The 16,921-nt window shown below is 37.3% G+C and overlaps 1 protein-coding gene across 1 annotated transcript in view; it reads right to left on the bottom strand.

Annotated features, from left to right (window-relative positions):
• Window positions 1-2,826: 2,826 nt before the first annotated feature.
• Window positions 2,827-16,921, bottom strand: part of LOC126969763 (sterol regulatory element-binding protein 1) — a 28,959-nt gene continuing 14,864 nt past the window's right edge. The window contains exons 9-16 of the mRNA XM_050815322.1: window positions 16,656-16,839; window positions 15,372-15,507; window positions 13,969-14,119; window positions 12,676-12,775; window positions 9,757-9,834; window positions 6,521-6,679; window positions 5,854-5,989; window positions 2,827-3,935 (exon numbers count right to left, since the gene is read on the bottom strand). Coding sequence (XP_050671279.1) covers window positions 3,721-3,935; window positions 5,854-5,989; window positions 6,521-6,679; window positions 9,757-9,834; window positions 12,676-12,775; window positions 13,969-14,119; window positions 15,372-15,507; window positions 16,656-16,839 — 1,159 coding nt within the window. The 3' untranslated portion in view covers window positions 2,827-3,720. The remainder of the gene's footprint in view (window positions 3,936-5,853; window positions 5,990-6,520; window positions 6,680-9,756; window positions 9,835-12,675; window positions 12,776-13,968; window positions 14,120-15,371; window positions 15,508-16,655; window positions 16,840-16,921) is intronic.

The following is a 16,921-nucleotide window of genomic DNA, read 5'->3' as shown; positions in this document are numbered from 1 at the left end:
TCTCCAATTGGGACTTGCTATTAACCGAGACAATACGAAGATGATGATAGTAGACCGGGCCGAACAAATTGGAACCAACGTACACTATATAGCCAACTGTGAAGAGGTACAGAACTATATTTACCTTGGTTCTACTATATCAAATACTGGAGGATGTGGCGACGAGATCAGACGACGGTGCGCCATCACCAGGTCTGCAGTGGAACGACTGGGAAAGATTTGGAGGGACAGAAGGATTACCAAGAAGACTAAAGTCAGATTGATGAAATGCCTTGTGTTTCCAATCTTTCTCTATGGAGCTGAAACTTGGTCGCTGAGACTGCAGGACCGCCGTAAAATCGATGCATTAGAGATGTGGTGCTGGAGACGCCTCCTAAAGATCCCGTGGACGGCATTTCGCACCAATGTATCCATCCTCAAAGAGCTTCGTATTAAAGACAGACTATCGTCAATTTTTCAACTAAGAATACTGAAGTTCTTTGGTCACGTCTGAGAATGAAACTCGATGGAGAGACTGGTAGTTCAGGGCCAAGTGGAAGGCAAGAGAACATGCGGTCGATCGCCAACCCGCTGGATAGAAGCCATCACAAAGGCTACTGAGTCCACAATGATCCAGTGTACTTGCAACGCCTCTAACCGTCAGAAATTGAAGCACATCGCCAGGAGATCTACACTCAGACAGGATATCGACCCACCGAACACCCCACCGTGTACATCGTCAGCGCAACCACGACCACTCTGACAAGAGTGTCCGACTAAGAAGAAAGGATTTTTATTTTGACGCGTTTAGCAAAATAGTCACAATTTCTCGTACAAATCTGAAAGAGCGGCGATATCGATGCACGAATCTATCATAAAACACGTTTTATGTTGTTCGAGTTTTTTAATTTAGTTCATAGGAAAGAAGAAATATGTCGAAAGGTGCAGTCCACGGCTATAGGACGAATACAATCATCTTTTTTCTTAAGAATATATGCGATATTCGCACCATATAAAATTTCGGTACAAGTTAATACTTTTCCAGAAAGCATGAGATTTACTAAGAGAACAATGTCCTCAAGCAAAGCATCTATCTGCATCCTCCGTGTAAGGACATACCAGATCTTTAAGGTGCTGGGGTGTCAGTCCATCGGGGCCGCCGGCAACACCAGGCTTAAAGGACATTATTGCTTTTAATACATCACCATCATTAGCCCGTAGATGATTATCGGAAAAAGATGGTTCCGGAATAACACAACTAGCATCTGGTGGTGGGTGTTTACTTTGTAAAGCCAAAAGTGTTTCATTTGGGTCGGGTGCCAGATTATAATTTGAAAAAAATATAGATGCAGGACTTTTCACGTCACCGTCATCAACTTTTTCTACTTTTCGAAAAAGGTTGAATTTTGGTTACTATTTAAAATATTGCCTTGGGTCACAACAATTAGATTTTATTTTCTGTGTGAGTGAACTGTGCTCACCTTTTTGCTTGTACATTTGAATACGAGAACGTGAACAAATGCTCCCAAATATCTTTTGAATTTTGGCTTACAGTAGATCGAATGACTTTGGAGAGTGTAGTTGTAACATTAATGCGAGCCCCTTTTGTAATTCGCTTTACTACTAGAACCGAATTCTAATATAATTTTCGTAATTGTGTTTAATTCATTTCCCAATCATCTGTTGAATATGTGGCATTGTCTCGTAAGATTTAATTCCGTTAGGGGTAATTTTAGTAATAATAATAATATTACAGGTTGCGCCGTAATTGTCTATTCACTTTGTTGTAATTTTTTAAGCAACTGGCCTGTATTGGCATACTTGGCGTCGATATATCGAGCGACGTTCAGTTTCGTGGTCACTTGGAAGAGAAGGCCAAACTGGCCTCTAAAAAGCTTGGTGTACTCAGTAAGGCGAGACAGTACTTCACTAAAAGCCACCGCCTGCAACTTTATAAGGCGCAAATTCGGCCACACATGGAGTACTGTTCTCACCTCTGGGCGGGTGCTCCCCAGTACCAGCTTCTTCCATTTGACCGCATACAACGAAGAGCGGCTCGAATCATCGACGATCAAGTCATCTCCGATCGGCTTGATTCTCTAGCATTGCGTAGAGATGTGGGTTCTCTCTGCATCTTCTACCGCATTTATCACGGGGAGTGCTCAGAGGAGCTGTTCGGGTTGATTCCAGCGGCCGAATTCCACCATCGGACATTACGTGCAAAGTACCATCCGCATCACGTAGACGTCTGGCATTCCACAACCGCGCGTTTTGTTCGAAATTTCTTGCCTCGCACAGCCACTTTGTGGAATCAACTACCGGCAGCGGTCTTCCCGAACAGATACGACTTAGGGACCTTCAAGAAAAAAAGCGTACTCCCACCTTAAAGGCCGGCAACGCATTTCTTGACACACCTGTTGTTGTTGATGTCCATGGGCGGTTGCCTCACCTCTCCCCATCCCGTGAGCCTCTTGCCCGTTTGCCCCCTCTCATATAAAAAAAAACTGTTCGCTTTCAAAATGTCACATCACTGAACGTCTCTACTATTAAACTAAATTGTCATTGTTACTCAGGCAGTCCCACCTCTTATTACGTAGGATTTACATTCTCTTTCAACTTCAAAAGAACTCCGAAATACACACAAAGACATTGTTGGAAGTATAGCTGCCCTTCGAGTATGACTCACCAGCAAGGTTATCTAGTGTAAGGTGATCACCGGCGCTTTTGCTCTCTCTCTGTGCTAGAGAGTTCAAGTACATTATATTTGCCGGTCTCATTGAAGTGCTTATGGGGCTTATGAAAGTGATGCTATTCATATTTTCATGGCAAATATAAATAAAATAACTGTTAAGATTACAAAATTTATTTGATCCTTATCATAGAATATATAAATCGTCAGTTTTGGGACATACCATAGCGCTCAATGTGCTATGCACTCTCTAGTTTATGTTCCATTAGCAAGCTATATTACACTCACAGCGGCGTTTCAGTAACCTGACCAAAAAATGTAATAAGTTAATAAGACACATTCATTATTCATATGGGTTATGGTGCTACTTTTACTACACGGTCACATTATCTTTGGACCTCGCTGGAACTGTACACTTTTTACATCCCTCGCGCTCGTCCTGTTGCCTTAGTACGGTTTGCAGTTTCATTACTGTTACATGTGATATTTTCGTTATCGCTGCTTTGTTTTTGAAGATTTCATCGTATCGTTTTAACTTTTGGTTTTAACAGTTCTATAATTATTAAATTAGGCGTTACTATGCGGAAATCCATAATTATACAAATGATTTAAGTTTTCTTTAGTGTTAATTCCGCCAATATTTGTTTTTAAACAATTCGACACGTGTGAGACTCAAATCAGTCTCGTGCCAGATTTCGGCGAGACAACACGTCCTGAGGATGCCTCGTGTAGAGGAGAAACACGCGTCGAATTGATTTAAAACAAATATTGGCGGAATTAACACTAAAGAAAACTTAAATCATTTATATAATAGTTCTGTAGTTTCTGTTCTTCTGTGTGAGATAATAATTGTGTCAGACAAAAAATACTTACTTTTTGTACTTAGCCCATTCATTAATTGATTTTTTTAATTGTAATAATAATAAGTAAAATAAATCGTTGTTTATTTATTAATAATATCCTAGTGATGCTTGTTTTGTACACCATAACAAAGCGACTATGTGACGTCAGGGTCCAGAGATGTTGTAACCGGATAGTAGTCATATTTTCTATCATGGTGCAGAGGGTAGGGTGAGTGATTTCATGAGATGGTAGCAATGCGGCAGTCGACTGCGGTGTCCTATCTTCTGCAGGGTGGCAGCAGCTTGTGCTAACATCCCGGCCCGTTCTCCCGGCGTCGCCAGTACTGCTTCCGGTAAATGTTTGCACGCCATATATAGAGCCACAGCTCTTTCGCCTTCGCCTCCCCCCGTTTCAAGGGATCGCTCTGAAAATAATATTATCGACAATAACGAAATCTTCTTACAACATAATATGCATTTTTATATGTTTAAATTCACTCAATAATTAGAGTTAACTCAATAGTTAGATTTCATACACATTAAATCCATAGGCCTGGTTCGTATCCGGCTCCAAGGACCATGAAAAGGGGTAGATATATATATATATTATAGTAGTTTTAATGGTAAAACTATTTATTTATTTAAGGTACTAAACTAATCTATGACACTTGTTAAGTAATTATAATTATGAATACGCGGATCTCTAAAATTTATTGATGATAATGGTTACTCGGACCAGCCCTGCAATGGTTATAGACGAATGGTTAATGGTAACTGGGACCGGCCTGACAATTGGTTAAACGCGTACTGCTTTCCGAAGGTAGCAATATGGTTATAAGTAAATAATTGTATATCTACTAAGCAATATTTGTAATATAATGCTGTTCGATGGATTTACTTTGAACAATGGGAGCTGTCTTTCTGATACGTGTTTATACCTACTCTGTGGGACTACTGAAATTTTTAATTAGTATTTGGATGGAGTTACTTCTAGTTAGATCAAATTTTACAAATTCAATTTTTTTATTCAAAATAGGATTTAAAATCACTTATAAACGTCAAAAAACTACCCATTCGAAATAGTATGCCTCAGAGCTGAGAAGAACGGGCGCAAAAAACTCAGCGGACATTTAAAAAAAAATGGATTACAATTTAATATCATACAAAAAAAGATTTTACAACGAGTGCACAAAACGAACCATTTTTTATCCGAGACTTAGCAGCCCGAGCCGAAAGCGAGGGCTGATAGTAATGTCGAGAGTAAAATGGTTTTGTGGACGAGTTATAAATTCTGCTTTTCATTTCAATTGCGAGGAAATAAAACAGTAGTATAACATGGACATTTTTATCAATATTAGCAAATTTGAAGAAATTAATAAACACACGAAAAAACAAGACCTGTTTCCCGCCGCTTTTTTTTTAAATCTTACGACATTGATTAGGCTTGGGCTCCAGACCTATACAGCCTACTATTAAATTAATTTTGTAATATATATATATATTTTTTTAAATAAATTAAATAACCTACTGTATTTTAATTAAAATTTTAATATCTAGTATGTCTTAAAAAACACATGAGGCAAATAAATTAAAGTAAATATTATAAAATAACAAATTCTATCTCTGAACTTTTTATTGTGTTTGGCTGTATGACTTATTTTCTTTGCCTTAATATAGATACATTTATGAGTAGATACTTTTGTGCACTTGTGCACAAAAATCGATTTTGTGCAGCCTCTATTGTGCATAAATAAGCAATTTCAGAGCATGAGAAGTGAAAATATAATTAAATATCGTGAGGGCGTTCGTTTCCAGTCTGGTATCATTAAGAAAATCATTTATGTTATAATGACTTTTATTACACAAACGTTTTTTAACAATCTTTTAAATATCGTAACGCATTTGTTTTGTACATTTTCTGGGATCATATTCATCGCCCAATAAAAGATTTCCTAACCCGACTTAATCAAGCAGGCATAACAAGTTTATGCTTGTTCCTCGTGTTAATAAATATCCAAATCTTTTGCGTTTTACGAGGCATCCTCAGATCGAGCCAGAATCGCCAAATTCAGTCTTGTGCCAGAGTCCGGCGAGTCAACATGCCTGAGGATGCCTCGTGTAGAGGCGAAACACGTATTTGTTTTAAGACAAATATCGGCGGAATAAACACTACAGGAAACTCAAAACATTTGGATAATTATTATGGATTTCCGCAAAGTAACGCCTACTTCAATAAATGCAATAAATAGTCAAAAGATCTTAAAATTTTTCTCTTAATGATTATCTAGGAGCTAGGTTATAAATAGCGCAAATCTACAAAGGTGCGCATGAATATTTGGATACCTTTCCCACATATAATAGAGGAGCGATTCATTCTCGGCCTCAGACTGCCGTCCAATAACTGCTGCGTTCGGCGCGGCGCGGCACCCGCCATCATGCGACACACGGCCGACTGTAGAAACACGCGTGACGTCACCCACTGGAATGAGGACGACACTTACACTGGCTAATGATTTGAAACTATACACCAGTGGGAGGCTAGATTATGGGTACCACAACGGCGCCTATTTCTACCGTGAAGCAGTAATGTGTAAGCATTGTTGTGTACCGGTCTGAAGGGCGCCGTAGCTATTGAAATTACTGGGTAAATGAGACTTAACATCTTATGTCTCAAGGTGACGAGCGCATTCGTAGTGCCGCTCAGAATATTTAGGTTTTTCAAGAATCCTGAGTTGCACTGCATTGTAAATTGTAATGGGAAAGGAGTATCAGTTACCATCAACTGAACGTCCTGCTCGTCTCCCCGTAATTTAATAATACAAAAAAAAAATCCTAGTAGTTGCGCCAATAAATTAGGACGAGTGTTTTTGAAGTAACGATAATTTTCGTTTGATAAATGGATAATGGATGACCGATACGGAGTGTAATATTTTTGGCCAGATTGTGGGATCAGTCAGGGTGATTCAGATTGAGTCGCAGTGTAATGAAGTATATAATGTAGCATACTTACGGGCAACGACTGCGAGAGCCTCCTCAAGGAGTGCAGGTCTCTCTGGAAGGCCTTCAGCTGGCAGGGCGGCGCGGGCCTCTCGCCCTCTCGCGCCACACTGGCCTCCCACACTCCCGCCCGGACCTCCAGCAACCAGTCGCAGCATAGGACTTGCATCAACTGCATGAGACACGACAAAAAAAAACTTTATTTGTCTAAAAAAAACGGGCTGCACTCCGGGAGTGCCGACAGAAGTCAAAACATATTTAAGCGCGTTAGACATTTTTAAATGTGTGCTAGGGTTATTGGGGTATGAATTTCATTTTATTTATGAATTTTATTTTGTTAATTATTAGAAACTTTAAAATACATTTAATATTCTTTTATGAATCATCGTTGACAATATATTTATTTTTTATTAAAAAAAAAAACAAGTTATCATTAAAATGAAACTATAGGTTACTAAAAAAGGAAATAAAGAAAAAAAATTTTTGATTCGAATAATATATAATAATAATATATCTACATTTTATTTATATAGACGCGTTCGCGGTCTGCTATATGTACCTACATGCATACACTATAGCTGCGTCTCGTAACGGTGTCGCGAGTCCAGATATTTTTTCTCATCTAAAAATATGCGTACCGCACTAAAAGAAGTTTTCAATTCAAAAAAATCTAGATATCCCATCAACGAAATAAGATTTTTGATAATAATATTAATACTTGTCAATTATAAAGCAATATAACATAATTATTATTCAAATTTGTTATTTAAATAAATAAAAACTTAAATATAAAATATCGACGTTCATTCATCAAGGCACTTCCGCTAGATCACGCAAAATTGATCAGTAGAAGTCCGCACTAATTTACTTAACGCTAGTTTGTCTGTCAATCAGCGTACTTTAAATGATTGGCTAACTAATGTCCGCGCCCATCAAATGTTTAATATATTTTCAGATTTGTTTTTAATCATTTTTGTTTATTTCTATATTGTTTATTATGTATCCGCTTAGGAAGTTCCGACACATTCCCAATACAAGTGTCTTAAGAAAACTTTCTGGGAAGCCTCCAACCATTAATTCTGAAATTTTTGAAATAAACGTTATTTATTTATTATTGTATTTTCTTTGATTAACGCGAGTATTGCACATTTAAATAGAACACTTTTAAAGAATTAAAACGCGTGTAATTGTAACTGTATTTTTACATTAGATTTTGCGTAAAAGTTACATTTTTATTTTTATTTTAGTTACTGAAGATGAAATCTTTCATCTGCAATCCCCTGAAACCATGTGTTAACAAAAAAATATATAATATAACAGTTACAATTACACGCGTTATAATCGTATAAAGTGTTTTATTTATTAATTATTTATCATTTACACAGCTTGTTCTTCGACAAAGGCCTCCTTCAAACAGTTCCACCTCTCTATCTTTCGCTATTTGGATTAATTTAGGCCCAGCGACTGTTTTAATTCATCTTCCCAACTTTTCATTTGTCGCCCTTTTCTTCTACTTGCCTTATTTGGATACCAATATGTTATTATCTTAGCCCATTTTTCTTGTTTTATCTCTTAACATATATCCTATCAACCACATACAGACATATTGTCTTTGAATTTAGTCATACTTAATATATCCTTCAATTTTACTTCTCTATCTATCTCTTCTTTTAACTCCAAGCATAGTATAAGTTCAAATAATAAAACAAATAAACATAGAACATAAGTAAATCAAAACAAAACTTACGAAAAGGAACTCCATGCAAGCGACGTCACGACTAGGCGCGAGAACTGCTTTGTAGTAATATTGCACAGAAATAATAAAGTGCAATGCAACTACAATGCACTCCCGAGCTTGTCATTCAACAAATATCTTGACAGTCTGCATTCACGTGAATATAACATAAGCATCAAAGAGAATGTAAATACTACGTTATTCAAATTTTTAAGCTAGGTTAGTATGAAACGTGCAGTGATTTGGTATTAGTTTGAAAATTTGTAATTACAGTATGGCGGCGAAGTATAATCCGGCTAAGTTTGAAAGCGAACAGTTGCTTAAAACGTAGTGGATATCAGCTATCTCCGTTCTTTTACAAAGTTATAGCCGTCATCTGTCAATCTATCAATGACTGAACGTTTCATACAATCGAGTGAATCGTTTTTTTTTCTTAGAGAGTTTCGCTAGGCTGGTAAGCATTAATAGTGCATGCATGAGTGGAAAGCGCCGTTCTGTGCAATCTAATACAATAGATTTACTTTGGTAAGAGCATTAAATAAATTCATATAATACCCGGGCCTTTCTGCCTCAAGCTTCAAGTATTTGTGTTACAATTGGATGTTGTTGTTAGTAAAATGGCTAATAAAATAGCTTTATAGAATGATAATTTAAAGTTACTCAAAGATAACCCAGTTTTAATATAAATATTAAGCCATATAGTAGTCGACCATTTTAACAGAAACACCGATCAAAGTAATTATCACAATATCGCTTTCATATCTGGTTGTTATATTATGCGTTTTCATTTATTTCTGGGAAGTGGCGTCATAACACGCCCACCATTTTCATTATTATTGATGAAAATGCAATAATTTCCATTATAGCTGATTATTTTTCGGAAATAGCGGATGTATAACCGACTTTATACAATAGGAATGCAAAATATATGACAAGACTCTCAAGGTGGCAAGCGATATTGTGGTTAATAACTTATTAAAAATATCAAATCAAGAATGATTTATGTCTTTAATGTTGTAGGTGATGCATAGAAAATCTGAAGAGACTAGGGAACATCCTTGAATGAGATATATCATATTATGAGGACCTAGTTCCCCTGCGAGATCGAATCAAAAATGAGAAGATCCGTACGAGAACCAAAGTCGGCGACATAGCCTAAATGATTGCGAGACTGAAGTGGCAGTGGGTAGAGTACATAGTTCGACTGACAGATGACCGGTGGAGCAGAAAAGTCCTTGAATGGCGACCATGTACCGGAAGACGCAGTGTTGGTAGGCTCCCCACAAGATGGACCGACGATCTGAACCAGATCGTCGGTATACGTTGGATGAGGGCAACGAAGGACCGATAGTCGTGGAGATCTTTGGGGGAGTCCTTTGTCCAGCAGTGGACGTGTTCCGGCTAATGATGATGAGCAGGTGCTCTACCTACCTAGGTAGAGGGGTAGGTAGAACAAAGGATTCTAGCGCCGTAAGGAGTTGTGAATAGTTAATGATGGAGGTAAAAGTACGTACCACAATGAGCTGGGTCGGTGTTTTACAGCAGTAGTAGGCCAGCGAGTCAGCCAACCTGGAGCCCGCGATGTCACACACCTGCGGTATATAACACAGTATGGACTTAGCATATTATCCTATTAATATTATAAATGTGAAAGTTTGTATGTCTGGATGTATGTTTGAACTTCTTTAACGCAAAGACTACTGAATGGATTTTGATGAAAATTTGCAATAATATAGCTTTCACACCAGAATAAATTATAAAAATATTGTGTGAATTATCTATACATTTAAATAAAATTGGAGCGTCTGTTTGTAATATTGTAATAACCGTTTTTTACTAAATGTCTATTATGAATATATATACACCAAAATAACATTTTTACAATTTTTGTCTGTCTGTCTGTTTGTTACGGCTAATCCGGCGACTTTTATTGGCAGGTAGCTGATGTAATAAGGAGTAACTTAGGCTACGTTTATTTTAGAAAAATAAAGCAATGTCCAAGAAACGGTCTAACTCTAAAAATAATTTATATGGCAAAACATCGTTTGCGGGGTCAGCTAGTATGCAATAAATGTAGGTACATACTCGTTAGCGCATTTGCTGACGATATAAAAGAAATTAACAAAATCAGTGCATTAATTTTGGCAAAAAAAAAGACTTTTCATTTTTAAAAGATATTTAAGAAAAACACAATATTAATAATATAAAAAATAAAACAATGTGTGTCCAAACTCCGGAGTGTCCGTGAATCAAAGTATGTTCCTTTCGCAGTGATTGATATATTAATTGAACTTTCTAAAAGTTCAATAGAAATGGTCAAATAAATTTTCATTTCATCGCTAATTTCTAAACGAGAATAGAAATAGAAGCCGATTTGCCGCTTGTGTTGTATGTTGCCACTCCTCCTAGGCTATATAAAGTAATGTATGTTGTGTAAACAGAAATCGGATATGTTGATGATGTTTTAAAATGTCACTTTTATATATTAGCAATTCTAATTAAATAACTAATCTATATATATAAAAGAGATTTCCACGTATATAGTCACTCATCACGATAACTCTGGAACCATTGGAGCTAAAGACTTGAAATTTTGGTAGGAATATTCTTTTCACCGAGTAGAGATCAGCTAAGAACGGATTTTACGAAATTCCAAGTTTTTTTTTTATTATGAACAGAACAACGTCTGTCGGGTCAGCTAGTTTTACTATAGGTACTTACGTACGCAGACAAGTATTACTTGTATTATCATTTATTGTATAAAATAACAATCCGTACGTTATAACAGCTTATGCTCGCGAATTCTTCAGCATGAAATTTTGCGTTGGGTCTAAAACAAAATGTGAAATATTTGAGTATAAGTAAACACAATTTTTACATTTTACATTTTTACTAAATCAAATAATATTAGGTTGGTCTTTTTACCTAGTCCACATACAAAAAAAAGAAAGCATGATAAAGATCTCCCTTCTCTTTTACTCGCATTGATACACACATGCTTTCGTTCCAAAGCGTTGGTTCGCTGTAATTCGTTATAAATTATGGGTGGAATTCGTTTCGCGCTCTATCGTAAAGTCTAAATATATAATATATAATCTATAAATATGTGAAAATTTTCTGCACCCCTTTGACAATTAATAAAATATAACAATAACGAAAAAAGGCGGGAAGAAATGTGTACTCGATATCTATATACAAAGACGGCGAAATAACAAATAGGAGAAATAGGACGTTTGATGATTACCGATGACGGTATATTAAATCACTCGATCACATGATACTTGGCCATTCTGACACTGGCTGATTAAATATAGTTAATATGCTGATGTATTAAGAACCCTTTACACAACATTTATAGCCACGACTAGATGAAAAAAAATAAAAAAATGGCAGTTGTAGAGGTGGCAGTTGCCGATAGCAGTCAAACTTAGAACATTTAGTATTAAAATTTTAAATTTCACGATGTATAAAAACAATATGTTTTAAAATTTCAATTTATTCTTAAAACTTAGTATCAATAATATATTAATCAAACAATAACACTATTTCAATAATGCACAGAATGTACACATAGAACTTTTCACTAAATCCATTCAATTTAACTTACAATATATACAATACTAATCTTGCACAATATGTCAGCTGTATAGCTACAGATATACTCCTAAGCATGACGGTGACGCGAACTCACGAGATTTCTCCCAACTAAAAAGTGCCTAACTATGTATATTTATTTTTCGCGTGCGCCAGGCAAGAGCATGTTGGTGACGCGAACCCATAAGATCTTCCCCTACCGAAGAGTGCCCAAAGCGACTTAAGAATATACTCCCTCCAGGCATACACGTATAACCCTTGCAACGATTTAACGATCTTTTTACATGGCTAAAAGATAAATGTTTTTATTCCATAAATGAAATGTTGGCACATTAGATTAGATTAACCAGTCGTAAGCTTGGTGAAAGTATGAAAGATTGAAATGATCCTATAGATGTTCCATTTTTAAAGGGAGCACGAAACCTTGAAAAATGTGACTACCATCACATAAAACTAACGAAGGGCTCTCTAAATGGAAAATGACTGACTATAGCCAAAGTCAAAAAATCTTAAATATTAATATATCTTTTTCAGTTTATTTGCACTTTTAAAAATATATTAATATATATAACTCTTAAAATAATGACATCTAATAATAATAAAAGAATTTAAGTTAACTTTTTTTTAAAATATGGATTACAATGTTATATCGTACAAATTAAAGAGCCTGAGGGTGTTCGCTTCATTCCCAGTCTGTGGTATCATTAAGAAAATCGTTTATGTTATAGCAACCTTTCCCACACAAACGTTTTTAAACAATTCTTTTAAATTTCGTAACACATATATAAAGTTAACACAAAATATAAAGTTCTCACTTCAATAAAAAAAAGTTGAAATACCTTGAGAATGGTATCGGAGGTCTTCTTGGCAGCTCGTTCATCTTTGCAGTGTACCAAGCTGAGGAGTCCGCGGCGGCTTTTGTAGGCCATGTGCAGTGCCCTGGAGCCAGTCACAATAGATATGTTTACGCAAGCCAAGACAATAGTTATTAATACTACAACTATAAACTGTGCCAATGTTTTATAAACAAAACACTCATTAGAAATTCTATTGCTACATTTTGTTGTATCGAACCTACGCTCGCGGGGGACAGTGGTTTCGTCGTAAGTTTTAATATTTAATTAAGTAATGATTATGATGTAATATAATAGAATTGAATAGTAATATAATCAAAACAATTTGTTTAATAAGCTGTACAGTAGATTCTGTAGATGAAGTCACAGCCTGAGAGTTGAATAAGACATAGGTACAAGATTTATCAACGATACGTCACTCGAACGGTTAGCTCAGTGGAAGAGTACTCGCACGGAACGGAAAGAAATATATTTATTTACCATAATGAGTGACAATAACATAAAACAATAACTCTAAACAATACTGGCAATACATCTGCTGTTTTCGGAATTTTCTGTCAGTTACAACCAAACTGTGGGATACCCTTCCTTGCGCAGTATTTCCAGATCGATACGACATGGCATATACTTATGTACAGTGGAAGGCTCCTTTGCACAGGATGCCGGTTAGATTATGGGCACCATAACGACGCCTTTTTCTGTCGTGAAGCATTATTGTGTTTCGGTCTGAAGGGCGCCGTAGCTAGTTGAATTTACTGGGCAAATGAGACTTATCATCTTATGTCTCGAGGTGACGAGCGCCGCTCAGAATATTTGTGTTTTTCAAGAATTCTGAGCGGCACTGCATTGTAATGGGCAGGGCGTATCAAATACCATCAACTGTACGTCCTGCTCGTCTCGTCCCTAAATTAAAAAAAAAACTTATAACAACAATATTCGCGTAACAAAATTCTTAAAAAAATTACTCTTCGTGCTAAGTTTGTAGAAAGAACAACAATTGTAATAAAGAAGTTATTAAATACAAATATAAAAAAAACCAAATAATATTTCTTTTTAAATATTACGAAATTATTTCATTTTAAATTTTTTCGTTTATTTTAAAACTCATACGTCCATTGGTTGTTCAGTTGACATATGATTTACAAGAGGCTTTGTAGCTGAAGTATGATGCAAATGGTCTTGTTGACTAGCTCACGTCAGACGTGTCTGTGTAACGTAAAAATTCACTCTGATAAATTTTCCCTGATGCGCCAAAAAAAAAATAAGTTGAATAAATACCCAGGTAGCGGGTCTTCACAGTCGGCCAGTAGTTCGGGCAGTATGTTGAGCCGGTCGCCAATGTCGGCCGCTAACTTGGTGTCGGCAAGCAGCCACGTGGCGGCGACACCAACCAGGTTGGCCCACCACTCCATCACTGGATCCCAGTAACCTGCGGAATATTACATTGCATTGTAATGGGTAGGGCGTATCAATTAGCTTCAACTGAACGTCCCGCTCGTCCGATCCATTATTTTCATTAAAAAAAATCCAATAAGTAACGGTATCTATTAATAATTTTATAACGAATGAAATAATATATATGGTGTAATAGTTAAGTATGACCAGGCGATTATTCTGTAACTATTACAGATATCAAAAAACTTTAAACTGATACCGAAAGTACATTACCTTATCTGTAAAATCAACAACTTTTTAAAATTGAACGAGAAGTATCCAAAAATTTTGATACAAAACACTCCCATACATTTAGTATGAGGTTAGTCGAAAGGTTTTAGTTTCCTTATTTTACTTACACTTACTCATTACGCACGTGACACGTGACGCTCAATAATGGCAACATTAAATGAACACACAGGTAGACCTATATAACTTTAATCTTTAATAAAAATTCTAAAATCAAAATTTTCAAACAAAACATTACATAATTAGGAGTAAATTCTAAAATATCAATTTTTTAATTTTTCGAAAAAATCATTACATAATTAGGAAACAAAATTCTAATCATTGTGGTCGCATAATACGGCTTTAAGTAGGTGTGAGTGACTACGCTAGCGCGCAGTTACTAGATTTCATGCAAGTTGTTTCAAAATGATATTATGGAAAATGTTATGTCAATGTCACAGTGTCAATTAATGTATTATTAGGGAACAGCGTGTTTGCCACTTAGATTTAAACCCTATTGAAATCTATCTGTGGCATTTCGTTAAAAAGAAAGTCTCAAACAAACGCAACTCCAGTCAAAACGAACTCTACAAGGCATGGAACTCAATCACACTAGAAAAATGTCTTACATTGCTTGAATCAATGCCACGTTGTTGCAGAGCTGTCATTAATTATAAAGGTTACGGAACTAAATATTAATTATAACTGAGTTTCCCTGCGAGATCGAATCAAAAATGTGGAGATCCGTAGAAAACCAGTCACTGACAAAGCCCAGATGGTTGCGAAACTGAAGTGGGCACATAGTTCGATGGACAGATGGCTGTTGGGGCAGTAAAGTCTTCGAATGGCGACCACGTACCGGAAGACGCAGTGTGCCTCACAAGATGGACCGACGATCTGGTCAAGATCGCCGGAATACGTTGGATGAGAGCAACGCAGGATCGATCGTCATGGAGATTTTTGGGGGAGGCAGTGGACGTCTTATGGCTAATTAGATGATGATAATAATATTATAGAACCTGTATGCTGCGGCGCTTCGGTGGAGACGTCGTCAGTGATCAGCTTCACCATATCCAACACATCCCGGGTATTGCTGCCCTCGTCCGCACACAACAACATCTGCAAACTGTTCTGTAGCAGCTCGAGGTGGTGCGCCTGCAGAACAAACAATCATAGGCTTCTTGTACATGATGCAGTGGGGCATATACATATACGGCATATTTGAGCATACGAGTAAACATCGCTCCTTGACGACTATACCCTACTCCCAGATGCTGTTTGTAATACTCGTGTCAAGAAGATACTGCTGTTCGTAAATGCGACAGGGCTTGACGACGAGCTATAAGTATGAGTGGCGAACACAATAGTTCAATTCTGGACGCGGTGTTACTAGGACCCAATCAGGACTAGCAATATAGCCACCCTCTAATAATAAATAATAAAACATCGCTTATGCCCCGTAACGACGGCGGAACGTTATCACACGTGCATATTATTAAAAAAAAATGGAAGATTTCGATGATTTCTGTTAATATTCACGGCAAATTAGGTATACCTAACCATACCACGAAAGTAGGCACAAACTAACGACGGTGTAGTCATAAAGTAAACGCTAGCGAATTCTTGTTAAACTATAAGAATGTACCAAGTAGCCTTATGTTATATGTTTTAGCGGACTGTTTTCGGCAACTCGACTTCTTATGTGCCTATTTAGCGTGAAGAGTAGGCGGTGTTACTGCTGCCAACCCAATACTACCAAGTAGACCCTTGATGTTGCCGATGACCTCTGGTAGTGACATCGGCCTTCCGAAGTATTGTGCCCTGTATTCCGCCACCTCTTGACACTTAAGTATCGGGGACCCAGTGCTCATTGAACAGCTGGATCACTTGGCGTTTCGTAGAGAGGTCGCTTCATTGTATGTCTTCTACTGCATTAATCACGGGGAGTGTTCCGAAGAACTGTTTCACCTAATTCCTGCCGCCGAATTCCACCTTCACACGACACGCCACAAATTAGGATATCATCCCCACCATCTGGCCACCATTTGGTGGCGTTCCTCCACAGTGCGGTTTTCAAGGAACTTTCTTCCCCGTACAACATGAGAACCTTCAAAAAAAGCGCGTTCACCTTCCTTAAAGGTCGGCAACGCTCCTGTGATTCTTCTGGTGATGCAAGCGAATATTGGGTGGGTGGTATCACCAAGTAACCTGTACGCTCGTTTGTCCTCCTTTTACATAAAAGAAAATTAGACATGGGCGGTTGTTAGTTGCCTGTTTAAAAGCTAGGGAGTTATAATACCAACCCTCATAGCATACGCCAGCGGATTATTAGGGCAGGGCATCTTGGAGAAGAGTGCTGTAGCGGGCGGCGATATGTCGTAGGTCCAGGAGCGGGTGCGGAGGAAGCGCTGACCTCTAGCGCTACTAGACCAGCGCGTACGCACCGACCACTCGCCGGCGCACGAACTACTCTTACGTAAGTAGTACCTGTACACGACACATCATCATCATCAGAAGACGTCCACTGCTGGACAAAGGACTCCCCCAAAGATTTCCACGACGATCAAGA

This window comes from Leptidea sinapis, chromosome 19 (genome assembly GCF_905404315.1).
Source record: "Leptidea sinapis chromosome 19, ilLepSina1.1, whole genome shotgun sequence".
Taxonomy (NCBI): domain Eukaryota; kingdom Metazoa; phylum Arthropoda; class Insecta; order Lepidoptera; family Pieridae; genus Leptidea; species Leptidea sinapis.
The sequence above is the reverse complement of the archived record's forward strand: the minus strand, read 5'-3'. Positions and strand labels throughout refer to the sequence as shown.